This window comes from Tamandua tetradactyla, chromosome 9 (genome assembly GCF_023851605.1).
Source record: "Tamandua tetradactyla isolate mTamTet1 chromosome 9, mTamTet1.pri, whole genome shotgun sequence".
Taxonomy (NCBI): domain Eukaryota; kingdom Metazoa; phylum Chordata; class Mammalia; order Pilosa; family Myrmecophagidae; genus Tamandua; species Tamandua tetradactyla.
In genome coordinates, this window is record NC_135335.1 from 21,949,812 (window position 1) to 21,968,322 (window position 18,511).

An 18,511-nucleotide genomic window follows, 5' to 3' on the forward strand; every position below is an offset into this window, starting at 1 on the left:
TGTTTAAATGATCCACTACACTGGGTAGAAGAAGCAGTTATAAGTTTCCTGGATCCACCATGGACACCTTCATAGGTTGAGATAGTAAAAGTTGTAGGTAAGTGTCCTCACACTGGGGGGAAGTGAAATGTAATATTTCTATGCTTGTATCAGGGTTGGTTGCAAATGTAAGATTGCAGGAATCATCCAGCAGATGATTTGGACATTGCTGGAAACATTTCTCTGACCTTATAGTTATGAGGTACACATTTGTGAATAAAATCTGAATCCTCTACATTTTGTTATACTGGTTATGAATTAAGAGCTATGTTCAAAAAGAGAGGGAACCATAGAGTCCAGTAGCATCCTAATATCATATAACAAAGAGGTGGCTTAGTGATTAAATAAGCAGGCTCTGGAAGAAACAACAACAGTTACTGCATAATTCCTTTTTTTATAACATGGGCAGGCACCGGGAATCGAACCTGGGTCCTCTGTCATGGCAGGCAAGCATTCTTGTCTGCTGGGCCACCGTGGCCCACCCACTGTTAATTCTTGATACTTATTAAACGTTAACTTGACCATCTATAAATCACTGCTCTTAATCTTTAAGCTTACTTATAATGAGTATTGTAGGAAATAAATTAAATGATGTATGGGAAACACTACACCAGAACCTACTCAAAGTGATGGAAATCCTTTGCTTTGATATTTTTAGATATTTTTATTGTATAAATATAACATATATACAAAGCAAAGAAAGAAAAAAGCAGTGATTTTCAGAGCACTCTTCAGCAAGTAGTTCCAGGACAGTTTCCAAGGTTTGTCATGGACTACCATATTATCCTTCCAGCATTTTCCTTCTAGCTGTTCCAGAAATCGGAGGCTAGAAGAAACAAATATCTTTTATCATTACAATTGACTTTTTTGTGATAAATAACATTTATTCAAAACAACAATTAGTTGTAGAATGGATTTCAGAGTTTGGTAAGGGTTACAATTCCACTGCTTTAGGTTTTTACTTCTAACTGCTTTAACATACTGGAAACTGAAAGAAATATCAATGTAATGATTCAACAATCACATTTGTTTGTTAAACCATACCTTCTCAGGTTGATCTTTATATCCCACTCTTTAAGGGTATTTTAGCTATGGCCATTCTAATTTATTCTGATTTGATTCTTATAAATGATGAAATTGGGGGATCATTAAGAGAATCAAAGAATATTAGAATGAGGCAAGATCAAGACTGAGTTTGGATCCAGGTGTTTGCAACTTTCTTCCTGAGGTAACCCTTTTTAATTACATTGGATTCCATATTTTTCAAAGATATGATGTTCCATAAAATAATTCTCAGTTTGTACTAGGTGATTCATTTAAAATAGGCAACCTAAGTGATCTCATAACAAAGCTACAAATGAATATGAAATAAAGAGTGAACTGATATGTTTCCCATCAAAATCACATGGGGAAGAGCACATTCTAGGAAAGGTGACATAAAAAAAGTGAAATGCAGAAGTGAGATGTTTGTAATAAAACAAAATGAGCTGTGCTGGAGAAAATAATGTAGTAAAAGGACCTAGGAAATGAAAGAGAGGCCAATCATAGTGTGGTGGAAAGGGAAACCCCTAAAAATGGCAAAAAGATACAAACTGCAATCTGATAATGTGAGGGAGCTAGTTATGAGGATACCTCAGATGGGCAGTCCTCAAATTCAGAGGAACAACTGCAAAATCCATCAGCTGCTCCTGGCATTCTAGGAAGATAATGAAGGGAAGCCTGGCTGTGATATAGCAAGCATTGAAGGGGAGAGTAGTGGGGCTCAGGAGCAGAGAGGTGAAGGTCAGTGCTTACAGAGTTTGGACATCTTTGTGATAATTTAGGCTTTGACTAACTTGAGAATTCACTGGAGGGTTCAGAGCTGTGGAATAACAGGATTTAAATGGCATTTTACTGGGACTGCTCTGGCTCCCTGTTGAAAAGTGACTCAACAGGGCTGATGACAGTAATGGAAAAGCATTCAGTAGCTCCTGTAATAATAGAAGTGGAAAGGACAGGAGATTAGTCTAAGGTGGAAACTCTGGAGTTGGGAAAATCTGGTCAGCTTCTGATATACTTTAAAGATAGAGCCAAGAGAATTTTGCTAATTAATCATGTATGCTGTGAAAGATAGAGAGAATACATATTGGATGTTATTTCATGATTTTCTGTAAGTTGGATTATAGCCATTTACTGGAAAGGGGAGTGAGAAGTAGACTGGGAAGGTTGGTCAGGAACTTAACTTTGCTTGAGATGCCCAGTAAGCATTCAGTAAAAGATGTGAAATAAGCATATGGATGCATGGGTCTGGAGTTTGGGGAAGGAAGAGGTCAGCAGATACAAAATTGACACTTATTCAGAAATAGAGAACATTTAAAGCCATCAGACTAGACAGATCACCAGGAAGTGAATGTATATGGATAAGGAAAGAGCTCAAATGATTAATTTATGAGCACTTCAAAATTGAAGGACTGTGCAATAATTCTGAATAATAAGCAGCAGGAGAAGTAGAAGGAGAAAATGTAAGTATGATGATCTGAGAACCAAGTCTTGAGAGTATTTCTAGCAAGAGAATGATAAACTGTATCAAAAGTTGCAGGTAGATCAAATCAAATGAAGACTGAAATTTGATAATTTGTTTTATCTACATAGTGCTCACTGAGCCTTGATAAGACCATCTTTAGGGAGTTGTAGGAGTAAAACTTTAAATTGAAACTATCTTCTATTGTTCTATATTTTGCTCAGAAAGAAGTCCACTTAATAATAACAGTAATGAGACTCTAGGATGAGCAGAGCACTTGCTTAGGTCCCAAGAGAATTGGCCTGCAGTGGTTAATAATCATCTTCACTGCGATTTATGTTTATTAAGCTATGAAATGGCTGAGGTAGGTGGGCAGTTACTGTGACTGGAATTGCCCCTTAATTTGTTTTTAATTGTGTAGTTTTTAGGTGTGTCATTATGTACAAACTTCCTTATGGTATTTCAGTTGTGTGTGCAGATAATGCTAAAGAGAGTGGAGAGATTTTTGTTCCAGATGGAATACTGAGTCACACAGTCATATTCTATTACATAAATTTTCCTTACTTTTCCTATGAAAAAAATCCTTAATAAAACTTAAAAATAGTAAAAAGACAAATAATATGTAATATTCAAGAACTGGATGCAAAATATACGTACATTTAAAATGGCTTTATTAATTATTTTTTATATTATGTGTATTGTTCAATATGGATAAATTACATTTTATCAGTTAAGAACATATAAACACATCATTGTATATCATCCTTCTGTATACGTATATTTTAAAACTTTGTATACAAACATTTATTTTCCTTATACTATCCTGAGTATTTTCTATATATATGTAGATATAATTTTGACATATGATTCTTAAATGGCTATATGTATGTATGTATGGTTGCTTTAGTAACAATGTGCACCATAACAAAAATGTCTGATTCACTAAGAAATATGTTAACAAATGATATGAAATCCAGTATTTATGGGAAGACAAGGCACATTTTATTTTAAAAGTCACATAGTTCATAGAAACTTAATTTACATTTTGAAGAGAACCCAAACACAAGAAAATACAAATTACAAGCCTTCATTTAGTTTAATATTCACAGAAAAAAATGAACTAACTTACAAATCCATAATTTCAAATGTAATTTTGAAATCCTAGTGATATTTGCAAATATAACGTATTAAAAGAGTACTTCTACTGACTAAATCATTCCAAACTTCTAGACGTACCGTGGTGTGATGTCGTCTATTTAAAATGTGTTCAGTATATGCAGCACCATGACTCATTATGAACACTTATTATCCCCCCCTCTTAGGTGAGGTTCCTTGTGGCCATGGAGAGGGACGATCACAGCGTGACTCAGTTCATCCTGGTAGGCTTCACCACAGATTCCGTGGTGCAGTTGGTTCTGTTTGGGGTGTTCCTTGGAGTTTACTCTGTGACTGTGGTGGGAAACACCACTCTCATTGTGTTAATCTGCAATGACTCCCGGCTCCACACACCCATGTATTTTTTCATTGGAAATCTGGCTTTTGTGGATCTCTGGTATTCCTCTGTCTACACCCCAAAAATTCTAGTGATCTGCATCTCTGAAGACAAGAGCATCTCCTTTGTTGGCTGTGTAGCACAGTTCCTCTTCTCCACTGGGCTGGGCTACAGTGAGTGTTTCCTGTTGGCTGCCATGGCTTATGACCACTATGTGGCCATCTCCAAGCCACTGCTTTATTCTCAGGCAATGTCCATAAAGCTATGTGCATTTTTAGTGGCTGACTCATACCTTGGTGGGTTTAGTAACTCTGCTGTCATCACAAAAAGAACTTTTGCTTTGAAATTCTGTGGGGACAACATCATTGATGACTTTTTCTGTGACTTGCTTCCCTTGGTGAAGCTCGCTTGTGGCAGGAAGGATGGTTACCAGGCTGTGCTGTTCTTCCTCCTGACCTGCAATGACATTGTTCCCACTCTGTTCATTCTGGCCACCTACCTCTTCATCATCATCATCATCTCAAGGATCTGCTGCACCCAGGGCCACCTCAAAACCTTCTCCACCTGCTCCTCCCACCTGACCTCTGTCACCTTATTCTATGGCTCTATTCTCTACACATATGCTCGGCTCCAGTCTAGCTATTCTCTGGGTAGGGACAAAATAATTTCTATATTTTACACAGTGGTGTTCCCCATGCTGAACCCCATGATCTACAGTCTGAGGAATAAGGATGTTAAAGAAGCTCTGCATAAACTCCTCAAATAAGTCTTGTTTCTATACTATTAAAAAGATGTGAACAGGGAGCAGTTGCAAAATGCTCATCTTCCATGCAGGAGACCCGGGTTCAATTCCTGAACCATGCACCAAAAAAATTAGAAAAAAAAAAGATGCAAGCAACGTTTTTGTTCTTGTTGTTTGTATCTCATGCATAAGTCATTTTGGCCCTTAATGATCAAGGAGTGTTATGGAATTAAAGAATTTCCCACCCTGACCATGTCATTTCAGTAGACATAAGAAAAGAAAATAAGGACAACCTCAGAGATAAAAGTCTAATATTAAATATAACAATTTGGGATGAATTCCACATTAATTACAAAACAAACAAACTAAAACCATAAAGAATCCTCTTCCTAAAATAAAAGAACAGCATATTCTCTTTAATATAAGTAGATTTTAATAGACTGATAAATATCATATCTATACAGTAATTTCCTAAAAATAGGGCAAAATATGTTGGATTGATTTAGATTATTTAATTTATAATATTATAAAAATTAGCTTATAATATTTTCTATGATTGAAAACTAGTCAACAGTCTCACTTTCTAGTCATATTCCAGAATTTAAAAAATTGTTTTAAATTTTTACTATTTACCCCAGAGCATTAAGTAAGAGATTGAGTAGTACCTACTAGTACCTTGGGATCACCTTGGCTTAAAATCAGCTCAGAAATCATCATCTCACCTGTCTTTATGTTTGGAGTGGGGTGCATGGACTGGGAATGGAACCTGGCTCTCCTGCATGGCAGGCATTCTAACCACTGAATCAGTCACCTGTGTTTTCTCCTCTTATGTGTGTTTTTCCATTAAGGAAAATTAAAAAAAGAGTCTATTGGTTTTCTTTTTATGAATCAGTCTATGGGCTTATGGTTTATTTTCTAGAGGCAATTGAATGGATTATCATCATCAAACTTGTGATTTTTCTGAGCACAAAAATGCAATTATTATTATAAAACAGAAAATAATTATGATGGAGTAATCAAGGCAAGAAATGAAAGTACACATGTTATTGAAAAGAAAATGTTCATATAGAGAATACAAGCAGATAGTGATTTTTAAAATTGGGCAGATATATGAGTACCATGTAATTTTGAATTATTTGTAAAAGTAAGGCAATGCTAATATAATTAATGTTTATAAAGGATATGTATACTCATGTGTCTATCGTGTAAGCACTGTAATGTTCATTCTGCTAGTTGACCATGAAATTACAGAAAAAGTAGGAGTGTCACTCAGAACCAGGGAGGAGACCTCAGAATTGATGGCCATACATATAGCCTGAGAAAGTGATACCAAGGGATGCATAAATTACCAGCTTTTGCCCCATGCTAAACTACTGGAAACCCACTAGAATCAGTGGAATTCTAAAATGCTTGATTTAGCCAAATGTTTTAAAATGGAACACTGCTTATGCTGACTCAGGAATTTTCTAAAATATGAGAGTTCAATAATTCCCACTACTGATATTGAAGTTCATAAAACAATGCACAATTTTTAAGTGTTAAACTAAATCAGTATGTTATGATGACAGAAAATAAATTATTGAATATCAGCCAAAGTAAAGTAGAGCATATATTAACTGGAGAGAAATGCAGGTTATAACAGGCCATGGTGGCTCAGGAGGCAGAGTTCTCACCTCCCATGCCAGAGACCTGGGTTTGATTCACGTTGCCTGCCCATGCAAAAAAAAAATTAATAAATAAATAAACTGGTGTGTCATGTTTTTATGTAACATGAGGTATCATTGTAACCCTGAAATTTAACTACATAACAGAAACTCAAACTGATAACCAGTGGCTTTTACTTAATATTTTTTGGAGAAGCAACCATGTTCCAGGGTCCAAAAAAGAATCAACACAAATGCAGAGACTAAAACCTTAGCTAAGCTAAATGTGTACTCTTACTATTTTGTATCTGGAAAGAATATCTCAACTCTAGAATCATGTTTAAATAATAACACCGATACCTCAATAAGGAGATAAAGAAAAGCTAGTAATAATCATAGGAAGGCATAAAAGTAAATATTAACTTAATCAATATTTAATTACAAATATGACATGAATGTTTTAGAATATATATAAGTTTAACAATAGGTTTTTAACCTCTGTTCTGGAAGTAGGCCATCTATACTTTGTGGCTTTAAAGCATTCAAAAACACTTGGCATATTAAGTTGAAACTACAGCATAACTTATGAAGAAATTTAATTTTTCTAAGTATAAATAGTAAATTTAAAATATCAAAAAAAGTGATTTACAAGATATGTCTTTTAGGTATGGGTTTTATGAATTAAACATTACAAGAAGCAAAAATTTATTTGTGTTCATAAAGAATCTTCAAATTAAATCTTCTAAAAGAAAATGTACAACTCTTGATGGCCTTTTAGCAGGACCATGACACAGGGGAATTTCAAGATTACAGGTTCCTTATAATCCCCTACATTATAATCTAATGAAGTAAAAAAGATCTATATAGCTGAGACATACATAATCATGACTATCTATTAAGTAATTGTAAGTAAATATCATTGTCTATGGGTCTTCTTGGTTCTGTCATCTTCATTCCTTCCTAGTCTCTCAGTTGAAGGGGAATACTTACTTGGTAAAATATCCTAAATCTTCCTTCTTATGAGATGCAAGTGTTTGACCATCTTATTTGTACTGAGTGATAAAATGTGTCTTTTCATAAGGGCGTATCTTTCCTCTGACAGGGAGTTCTAAGAGAGCACGAAGAAGTACACCACTCAATACGTGGATTACAAAGAGAGTTTTTCTTGACCCACTTTGTAGCATTTACTCATTTGCTTCTGGTGATTGGGATCAACACACTTCTCATAACGTCACCTCTGTTGGTTCAGGGCCAGTCGAGTCTTAGATGGCCAGGGACCTTTCAGATTCCAATTGATGAGAATACTGATGATGTTCCATTGAGCAGGCACACTTCTTGAGTGCATAGACTGCTTAATCACTGAGACTAGGGTTATAAAAGCATGATATAAAAATTCTTGTAAACTATTTCATATAATAATAAAGAGACAGTGTAATCCAGAGTCCTCAGAGAAACCACATGAAAATGTAATTAAATGTGCAGGAATTTTATTAGTCAAACAACTGTGACTGCTCCAGGGAAAGTGACGAGGGAAACAGGATGCTCTAGGTGTGAAAGCAGAAGATGCAAGTCTGAGTCCCAAATGAAGGAGACAAAAAAGGATAGTGGAAAGCAAACTATACCATTGTTCAATCTAAGGAAAGCTCAGAAAGATCAGCCAGAAGCTCAAAAGGTAAAGTCAGCTCTAAGGAGAGTTTAGGGTCTACAAAACAAGCTTTCCTTTGTATCTCTGTCATCATTATTCATTGACTGTCAGTAGTGTTTGGGAGGGATGATTTTGGTGTGAAAGTGTAAATGGATGTCAGAGTTCAACTAATAGGACCTTTGTTCAATTGCAGTCTCTGAACTTGAAGGTCTACAAGACTCACCTTCCTGGCCACTATAGGTCATGTCTATTTCATACCCTTAGTTTCTGGAGATGTACATTCTTGATAAAGAAAGATGGCATCATATATAGGCTAACATTTTAAAACATAGCACATCTTGGAGAACACCTCAACAATCATGATTGAGCCTTTTTCTAACTATTTCAATATTCCATGAAACCTATTTCTTCTGGATATGGGCTAAAAATAAAGCCAATATTTTCCATGAGCAGGAGGCCTTGTTGCTATTCCATGTATATAATGAATCTCTCCATCCCAGTTAATGGTTGGTGGGATACAGTGTTGATGAATAATCCATTATAAAGTCTATGTCAAGAAATGATGACTGGAAAATGAGGAAGAAAATGGATGCATAAAGGAAATACACTGAATAAATGTGTATGTTCCAAGAAGGAAAATCATTGTCCTTGTAATTTTTTAATCTTAGAAATAGTCTAATCTAATTAGTCTCCTACTGAAGGGTCAACAATACTTCCAGAAAATGATGGTATATCAGAGGCATAGTGGTGGCCTCCCTTGTAGGAACTTTGCAGTGGAGGTAGCCAAATCAAAAGCCTTGATGAGTATATTCCATGTGGTTGAACCCATGCCAACTGTTTTGACCATTTAATATAGGGCTGATTGAGCATGAACTGGTGATCTGGGGAAACATGTAGAATAACATACACAGAACATGTCATCCCATCCACCTGATTAGTCAGAGCTTCCCTACCTATGTGTGTGTGGATAGATGTGTGTTCATATGTTTGAATATAGAGTGTTTAGGGCATTTTCTAAAATCTGTCAAAAATTTTGATGACTGAGCAACATGTGTCAGTGTTTCAGGTTCCTCAGCTAAATCAGTAACCTCAGAGTGCATCACACATCCCTCTAAGACCACAACTTCTGAACGCTACTTTGAGCCTGGCTCAATTGTACTGTTCTTGAGGATCCAAATTGGTTTTTATTCCTTTCAGATCATGCAGAACTATAGCTTCTACATGACAAGACCAATGAGGACATTCTCCATGTCAGCGCCCCCTGTGCTTGAATACCATTAACACTAAGAAAACAGCTCACCAAATTAAAGGGAACTGTATGAACACATGTCAAATTACTGTTGACTCTGTGCATATGGATCATTCTGTGCATATGGATCATTCAATCAAGTGTTTGGAGAAACCACTAACCTCTGCACTTCCCTAAGGATTCAGTGTTTCATTTTGTTCATTATGTTGGCAAAGGGTTTCTAGAGGGAGCAATTTTCTGCAATTCTATGCAAACCTTCAGACAATAATTATCCTCATTGTAGGGTATTTTGATCTAATAGAAAGTAGAAGAGTGTGTTATACATCTGGGTTCCCAAATAATTAAATTTTATTTGATGATCTCTTCCAAGATTGATCAAGTATTTTTCCCACCATGGAATAGGTTACAAGTAAATGTGAAAAAAATTTAATGGATTGTTGAGATCTAGTGAGTATTCACAAATCCTTCTGAGAAGCACTCTCAGCATTTCTGTAGTGAGAGAAGAACAAAGAATGATAAGAATTTTTTATGAAAAAAAAAGGTCAAGGGCTGATGGCTTAACAGGCAGAGTTCTCACCTGCCATGCTGGAGATCAGGTTCAATCCTTGGTGCTTGCCCATGCAAAAAAAAAGTGTATGTATATATTTATACACATGCATATATATGAAGGGAGGTACAGCAGTGAGGTCTTAGAAAATATATGCAAATATATGTGGAAGGAAAGATCAGAAATGCTAGTGTTAATGTGAATGGTGAAATTCCTATGAATATTTGTACTAAAATTTGGTTTTTGATATTTTTGTGAATGTGCTTATTACACACAAAGCTATTAAGCTTGCACTCATAGAGCTTATTTAGAAGCTTAACTAAATTCCTACTTCTCAGCTTCCAGGCTCTCATTTGTAAAGTACAATAATTTTTAACTTGCGGTGTTATAGGGAGGATTAGATAAAATAACTATGAAACACTTGATATATGCTCAGACTAAATTGTAACATACTTCATAAATTTTTCTGGTAAAATAAAGTGATCACTGAGTCTAGAATTAAGAAGTTTTACTTGTTTGTATGTTCAAAATCATTTCAATTGTTCTTAATTTCCCTTAGAGGGGCTATATGTGATGTTGTTCCTTGAAGAAGACTACTGTTGAGTGTCCATTATCTGAGAAAGAGGTCACTCTTTACATTGATACACAATCCTAAAAGAGTGAGTATATTTTTATAGTGTAAGCAACTCTTTAACACTTTGCCAAATATTATGCTAAAGTAAAAGTCACAGGGATTAGAGGCTATTTTCTTTATACCCAATTTGATCTTTATAAAGGAATTTGGGCTGGACACTGAGAGATTGGGTTAGAACCCCCCCCAAAAAAATATATGTATGTTCTTAGTCTTAGTCCATTTCTGTTGGTACCATTCTTCTGGTATGTAGATGGGTTATTTTTAGTTAAATTGTGACTCAGCTGAACGAGATTGGGAATAAACACTAATATGGGAGGCTTTAGGAAGAGAAGGTGTGCTCGTTTGAAAGGATGTATGTCCCCTAGATAAACCATGTTTTAATCTAAATCCTATTTCATAAAGGTAGAATAATCCCTACTCAATGCTGTATGTTTGAAACTGTAATCAGATCATCTCCCTGGATGATGTGATTTCGCCAAGAGTGGTTGCTAAGCTGGATTAGGTGATGACATGTCTCCACCTGTTTGGATGGGTCTTGATTGATTTATTGAAGTTCTATAAAAGAGGGAACATTTTAGAATAAAGGAGATTCAGAGAGAGCAAAGTAGAATGACATAGCCACGAGTGGCAGAGTCCACCAGCCAGCGATCCTTGGAGATGAATAAGGAAAATGCCTCCCAGGGAGCTTCATGAAACTGGAAGCCAGGAGACAAAGCTAGCAGATGATGTCATTTTCACCATGTGCCATTCCCACTGAGATAAAAGCCCTGACTGTGTTTGCCATATGCCTTCTCACTTGAGAGAGAAACCCTGATCTTCACTGGCCTTGAACCAAGGTTTCTTTCCCTGGATGGATGCCTTTGATTGGACAATTCATAGATTTGTTTTAATTTGACATTTTAAATGACATTTTCTTGGCCTTAGAACTGTAAATCAGCAACTGATTAATTTCCCCTTTTTAAAAGCCATTCCATTTCTGATATATTGCATTGTGGCAGCTAGCAAACTAGGGCAGATGGCCACTTAGAGGAGTAGAAACTGCAAATCAACAAAACAGTGAGGACATTGCAATGTGACATAAAGGTCAAGGAACCTCAGTGATTGTCATACCACCAGAATGTCACTGACCCAGGGGGGAGCAAGGCTGCTAGCCCAGAAAATGTCAGATAAAATTTCATGTTCTTTAAGGCAAAACATCATTTTGACATTTAGTCTAGCAGCCAGGAATCTAAGACGGACACCTTGCTTACAAAAATATTTCAAAATCCTAATCACATTTCTAGTAGTCCAACTATTCTATACCTTCTCCAAAGCAGCACAGTTGATTTATCAACTTCAAAGCCAAAACAAATACAAAATAAATTGAATTCCATTTATTTCTCCTTAAGAACTCCCAAGACAAGTAAAAGGATACATTTTGAGGAAACCCTTTTTTATTGTGCCAAGAGGACACATTGGGGAGAATGTCAAAAATTCAATATTTTAGGTTTAAATTATTTTACATTATGACACAATAATAACAATTGCAGAGTAGTTTGCACAATATTTCATTGTTTTCTGTATAATGTATTCAATTTAAATTTTACAAAGTTTAAAAAAACATCACAAAGTAATAATTTCGACAGTTCAAAAAGAATGTTCAGCAAAAAGAAAAAATGGTGATATTTCACCTCTGTATTGCTTTTCTGAAAGCCTCTTTGACATCCTTTTTCCTCAGGCTACAGATGAGAGGGCTGAGTACTGGATTCACCACCATGTAGGACAGGGCAGCCACTTTGTCTCGCTCTAAGGAATAGTGGAACTTGGCCTTGAATACATGAAGACAAGGGCCCATATAAAAGCATGACTGAGATAAGGGGGGAAGCAGAGGTGGAGAAAGCCTTGTGCCTCCCAGAGGCAGAGCCAATCCTCAGGAAAGCCAGGAGGATGCTGAAGGAGGAGATGAGGATGGCAAGTGTGCTGGACAGTACTGTGAAGGCAACCACACCCAGAATGACTTTTTCATAGACCTGGATGTCTGAACAGGACATTTTAACCAGTAGTAGAGCATCCAAGAAAAAGTGGTCAATGATATTTTTACCACAGAATTTCACGTGAAAAGTGTTGGCAGTATGGTCTATGGCATTCCCGAGGTCCCCTGTGCAGGTCCCAGCAACAAGGCCAGCACAGAAAGAAATAGTCTTGGTACCTGAAAAGAGTAGTGGGCTACAAATTGCCACATGGTGGTCATAAGCCATGACTGCTAGGAAATAGCACTCAGTGTTGGCTACAACACAAGAAAAGAAGAACTGGGCTCCACATATTGCTGAGGACATACATTTATCTTCAGAAACACAGATGGTCAGGATTCTGGGGGCATAGACAGATATGTACCAGGAAATATATACTGACAATTTAAAAGTACATGGGTGTGGGCAGGCAATTAGCAGCCCAGATGAAGATAACAAGGGTCATATTCCCTGACAAGGTTACCAAGTGGAGTTTCAGAAATATTCCAAATAGAATCAGTTGCAAATGGGGGTTGAATGTGGAGCCCAGCAAGGTGAATTCAGTTAGGTATGTATGATTTCCCACTTCCATGTCTAACAGGGGAAAAAATCTGATTGACATTATAACTAAATGGAAGGTTTTTTCCAATATAATAATTTAACAAGGACATCAATTAATTCAACAATTACCAAGAGGTTTATTTTTTATTGGTTACAGAAATTTAGTCTCTGAAGCTCATAAAAATTACTTACAAGTTATTAACAGATTACATGATTGGGTAAAGGAGACATACATGAAAACGCCAGCTCCAGATTCGTCATGTAGTGAGAACCAAAAATTCTCAGCATTACTCCACATATGATTGACAGATTCTTGTGTCCCTGGCACTTTGTTGATATTTATATAAATACCAATATTGTGCTGACACTCTTACTATTATTCATAATGTGGCAGAATTATATATTACTCAGTAGGTGCCAGTTACTTTCTTATTCTTAACCAACTTTATCATCACGGCAACCATATAAGGCAGGCATTATTATGATTTTCTCTTCATAGTTAATGAAAAAGAAGAACAGAGAGCTTAAATAATGTTCACGTTCACAGATCTGGAAAGAAAATATCAAAGCTGTAACATTCTAGGGTGAAAACCTGACTCTCTTTACTTTTTAAAAACAGCTTTAAAAGTATTTATTTTAAGATAAAATAAGTGGTATGTTTTTCTTTGCAGTAATTGATGTGAGATTTATATACATGTTTAGTGCATTTTTTTCTGTGACCATGCATACTGAATATTGGGAAGAACACATTTTTAATATTAAACATTGAGAAATCAAGAATCCTTCAAAGATTATGTCCTTATGTCCAAAGCTCCCCAAAGAAGGTAAGAGGGAGGCACCCATTTGTAAATATTGCCATTAACAAATTAGAGCTGATGGTCTCAGTAGCCAAGTGACATCCTCCTTGGATATAGTGGCAGTGAGGGTTAGTTGAAGCCAAGAAAGGATTGTGATTTGTTTAATGTTTAAAACATTTAACTTTGAGTTGTATGTAAACAACTGTTGCAAACAGAAATCCTCTACTTGAGATGCAGAATAATGGTTTGTTTGGAAGAAATATGTGGATGTTTTAATTTTTCAAATAAACCTGCTGATCTTCAGAGACATTGCAAGTTGATTGATGACACTGGGTAAAAGCAGCCCCAAACCTGGAAGGCCAATTTATTTCTCAAACTCTCAGTGTTATTGGTTAAATAATGTTCACGTTCACAGATCTGGAAAGATCTACTCATTAACACGCAAAAAACAGATGCCTTTGCCAAAAGTTCTTTACAAGCTGATTTCAGCTTACTTTTTCAACTTTCTGCTTCATTATTTTTGTCTTCATCCACTCAGGATTTCAAAAAAACTATATTATACACATGATCAATTTGTCCATGATAATCTCACATAGTTTAGGAGATTCATAGTTAGATACATAGCATTGTGCTACCATTCATTTGTATGTTAAAATATTTTTCTGAAATTTCCAGCTCCAAATCATGTTATCTTGACAGGAATTGTTATCTTAAATATGTGCAAAATGTTGTGGTATAAAGTCACTGCCTCAGTGTTTATTCAGAAAATTTTCTATCACTTGTATATTGGTGTTTGTACTCAGTGCTTGAACTTAAACACTGGTGATATGTCACTTTTTCTACATGGAAAGTCATAGTTGGGACTACCTTAAATTCAACATGTTTGGGCAAAAAAATGAAACTGTCTGGATAGAATCAATTACTATTCTTCCCTTTTTTGCCTTTAAAAAGGATAGCAATGGATAAAATATATTTTCTGATCTACTGCTTAAAAGTTTCCCCAAATAGTTCCGGAGAAGATGGCGGCTTAGTAAGACTCGCGGGTCTTAGTTCCTCCTCCAGAAAAGCAACTAAAGAAACAGAAACAATACAAAACAGCTCCGGGAATCACGACAGAGACCAAAAAGGCAGCGTACCCCATTCTGGAACGGCTGTACAGGCAGGGAGAATCCGCTGCGGTGAGATACCCGAGGGGCGCGTGTTTTCCCCACTGGGACAGCTGGTGACTGGGGTCCCCTCCACGCACGTGGCTCCCCGGTCTGACTGGGAGCGTTGGATAGCAGGGCCCTCCCATCACGCTTGGCATCTCAGGCCAGCTGGGCAATTTGGACCGGCACTCCCCCAAGCTGCAGTGGCCAGCGACCCCCCCCCACATGCTGTTTCCCGGGACGACTGCCCCGCAGACAGACGAGCACCACGATCGCCACCTACTCGGCAGGAAACGAAAAACAGAGCCCAGAGATTTCACAGAAAAACCTTTCAACCAGCTGGGTCTCACACCCAGGGAAATCTGATCAAATGCCCAGACACCAGCAGAAAATAATGTCATAATGTTTCAGATATACCCGGTAACATTCAGCGAGGATACAAATGATTGATAAAACTGGTTATAGCAGCTCAGAGCCCTGAAGGTTATTCTTCTTATATCACTGTTTCTATATAAGGTATCTCTACTCATTAGTACATAAAGTGTAGATGATTTAGCCTGCCCTCAAGGTTCTTAACAAGCTGACTTCAGGTTACCTTTACAATCTTCTGCTTCACAAATTGTTTCATCCACTCAAAGCTTCAACTAACTACATTACTCACATAAGCAATTTCCCCATAATGATCTCACATACTTTGGGAAATTCATAGTTAAATATGTAACAGTGTGTTACTATTAGTATGTTGAAGTCTACCTTGAAATCATGTTATGACAATAGGAGTTTATTATTATTGTATGCATAATATGCAAAACTTTGACTTATAAAGTTGCTGCCTCAATGGTAACCTGGAACTTTCTCTATGAATTTTATATCCATGCTTCCACTCACTGTTTCCACATATATACTGGTGCATTATCTATTGTTTAGGCAAGGAAAGTTATGGCTGGACCTCATCAGGCTCATGTATATTCAATGACTTTGGGAAACCTTGGGAACACTTCACAGAGCCAATAACTATCATTTTTCTGACCTCTAAAGAGGAGAACAATTGAAAAAATATTATTTTTCTGGTCCACTTAAAAAGACCTGAAATAAGAGCATACCTCCAGTTGGCAGCATGTTTGAGAATTCAGGAGAGAGAGATGAGATCAATCTCAAAGAAGAAAGAGAATGAATGACAGTTCTCACAAGGGAGAAAGTCCAGTGAGTTCAAGAGACTATGAGAGATTAAATAAATATGGGTTGAAGAAAGGTATGAGCAGATTAGCCACGAGGATTTTGATAAAATTGGATGCTATTACCATAATGAGGAAGCCATGCAATCAGATCTACATGTTTAATATAAAAGCCAGGTAATAAATTGAAGGGGTTCAAGCATTCTTTCTTACCTGGAAACTCTCTTAAATCCTGTCCTCTGCCACCTATTAATCAATCTTTTAGTAAAGGCAGTAAAATGATGCATTAAGAATTTCTGGTAAGAATGACTAATGGAATTGTTTTGTTAATTCTTTTTTCAATTAATAAAAAAAAAAGAATGACTAATGGTTGTATAAAATGCGTCCTTATCCTGGTAGGCAGAAAAAAAAGAAAGCCATTCACAAATTGTCTTCTAAATATAAATTCATATCCCATAGTACATCAACCTCATGTTGCTAATGAAGTCCTAAAGACATGGAACTTTTAAGGTATGCATTTGCAATGAAAGTTTCCTATCCCTATTCACACAAAAAACTACAAAGTCTTGAAACAGATACACAAACAGATTTGATGAAAAATATTAATGCTCCATTAGAATAACTGATATTACAGTCATTATTTATACTTCTGCAGGTAGTACAGTTGTACCACAAATTCACTACATTATATTTTAGTACCAAGCTTTATATAAAACAGGAAGAGATTAAAAAAAACCTAAACTACAACCCAATGATTGGTTGTCATATTGAAAAAAGAAAAAAGCCCACATTTTTTATAGGCTCTGATTTTAAGAGTGGGATGTATTTTCCCACCCCTTGAACCTGGGATTCCTTCTGCTTTTCTTTGGCCAGTCATTTGTACCAAAGTCTGTGCCGCATGAATTCCCAGCCAGCCTGTGTCTCTGAGGCTTTGGTTGCCTTTATTCTCAGTTTGGTATCCTGCCTCCACCATGTAAACAAGATTGAGTTAGCAGGCAGGCCATGGTGGCTCAGCAGGTAAGAATGCTTGCCTGCCAAGCTTGAGGACCCCCAGTTTGATTCCCGGTGCCTGCCCATGTAAAAAAAAAATTGAGTTAGCCTTTTAGACATCTATAGACATCTAGCCAGGCTTCCTCAGTGTCTCCCCAGTCAAAAACAAGTTGACTCCAGACATAATACTGGGGCCATTCTACATCAACCAGCCCCAACTGAGTGAACAGCTGAACACAGACACTGGTGGTAGTCCAGATAAGACAGACAGGTCTCGCACAAGCAGAATTGCATAATTGAAATCGGACCTAATCAAACCCTGATTCCCTCACTTGGAAGCTCCATACTCTAGGGAGATTCTCAACAACACCTCAACCTAGGACACCAACTTTCTAAAATTGCCATTTGTTAACATGTCTTGTAGAAACTATTATAAAATATGAATAATGGCAGCCATGACAATATAGGTTGGAGAAGAGATTAACAATCTTTCATACTCATATACCTTCAGATATAGGGCAAATTACCATCAAGGTGTCTGAAGTCAGAAACACAATGTTTCCCTAAAATTCAGTTTTTTCAGCTTGTGTGTATTGTTTACTCCTTTTTCTTGACTTTGTTAAATGCAGATAATTACTAGTGCTTAACATTATGGAATCATGGAGCTCTTTAAGAAACTGGTAAAGGCCAATATTGTCCCATCAAAATGCACATTTGTATAAACACATAAAATTTTAGAGAGATTACAAGTTACCAGAAATCCATCCCTGGAAGTTCTGATTATGAAATTTGTTTTAAAAACTTCACAACTAGAAGATGCTGAATTTTCTTTCCAATGTTAACATTCTATAATTACAAGACATGAATAATAAATACATCAAATGAGGCATGTTTAAAACAAAATTCCTACATATCACTTCCAAAAATTGATCTGCTCATTCCCCAGATCAGTTAATAAAATTCCACTATTTCAGATTCTCAAGCCAAAAATTTGGCATTATCCTACTCACTTTCCCTTCTATATGCTCTTCAAACTTATAGGAAATTCTGGAGTCCTCACCTTCATGATTTATCTTTAATCTGACTATTTCTCACCACCTCCACTACTACCACTTGGGTCCAAACACCATTATTTTTCCCAAGCATGTTCCAACAGTCTTTGAACTTGTTCATACCTCTGCCTTTTACTGTCTATAGCCTGTAAGTCTTTAATTAAAAAGTCAGGTCATGGGGGTGCAAAGGTATTTCAGTGGTAGAATTCTCACCTGCCACCCATGCACTTCCCTAAACAAACCAGCAAACAAGCAAGCAAAATGAACAAGTGGGACTGTAATAATGGGATAACCAGATAGAAAAAAGAA

The 18,511-nt window shown here is 36.5% G+C and overlaps 1 protein-coding gene and 1 pseudogene across 1 annotated transcript; one reads left to right on the forward strand and one right to left on the reverse strand.

Moving 5' to 3' along the window:
- Positions 1-3,879: 3,879 nt before the first annotated feature.
- On the forward strand, positions 3,880-4,797 carry LOC143645983 (olfactory receptor 9G19-like). Its single transcript, XM_077115066.1, has one exon. It carries the CDS (start codon positions 3,880-3,882, stop codon positions 4,795-4,797), a length of 918 nt encoding a protein of 305 aa, XP_076971181.1.
- A 7,360-nt stretch (positions 4,798-12,157) lies between these two features.
- Positions 12,158-13,301, reverse strand: LOC143645602 (olfactory receptor 9G4-like; annotated as a pseudogene).
- Positions 13,302-18,511: the final 5,210 nt, after the last annotated feature.

Bases quoted from the DNA above. Each gene is read 5' to 3' on its own strand.
- LOC143645983 (XM_077115066.1), top strand. From the start codon at position 3,880: ATGGAGAGGGACGATCACAGCGTGACTCAGTTCATCCTGGTAGGCTTC.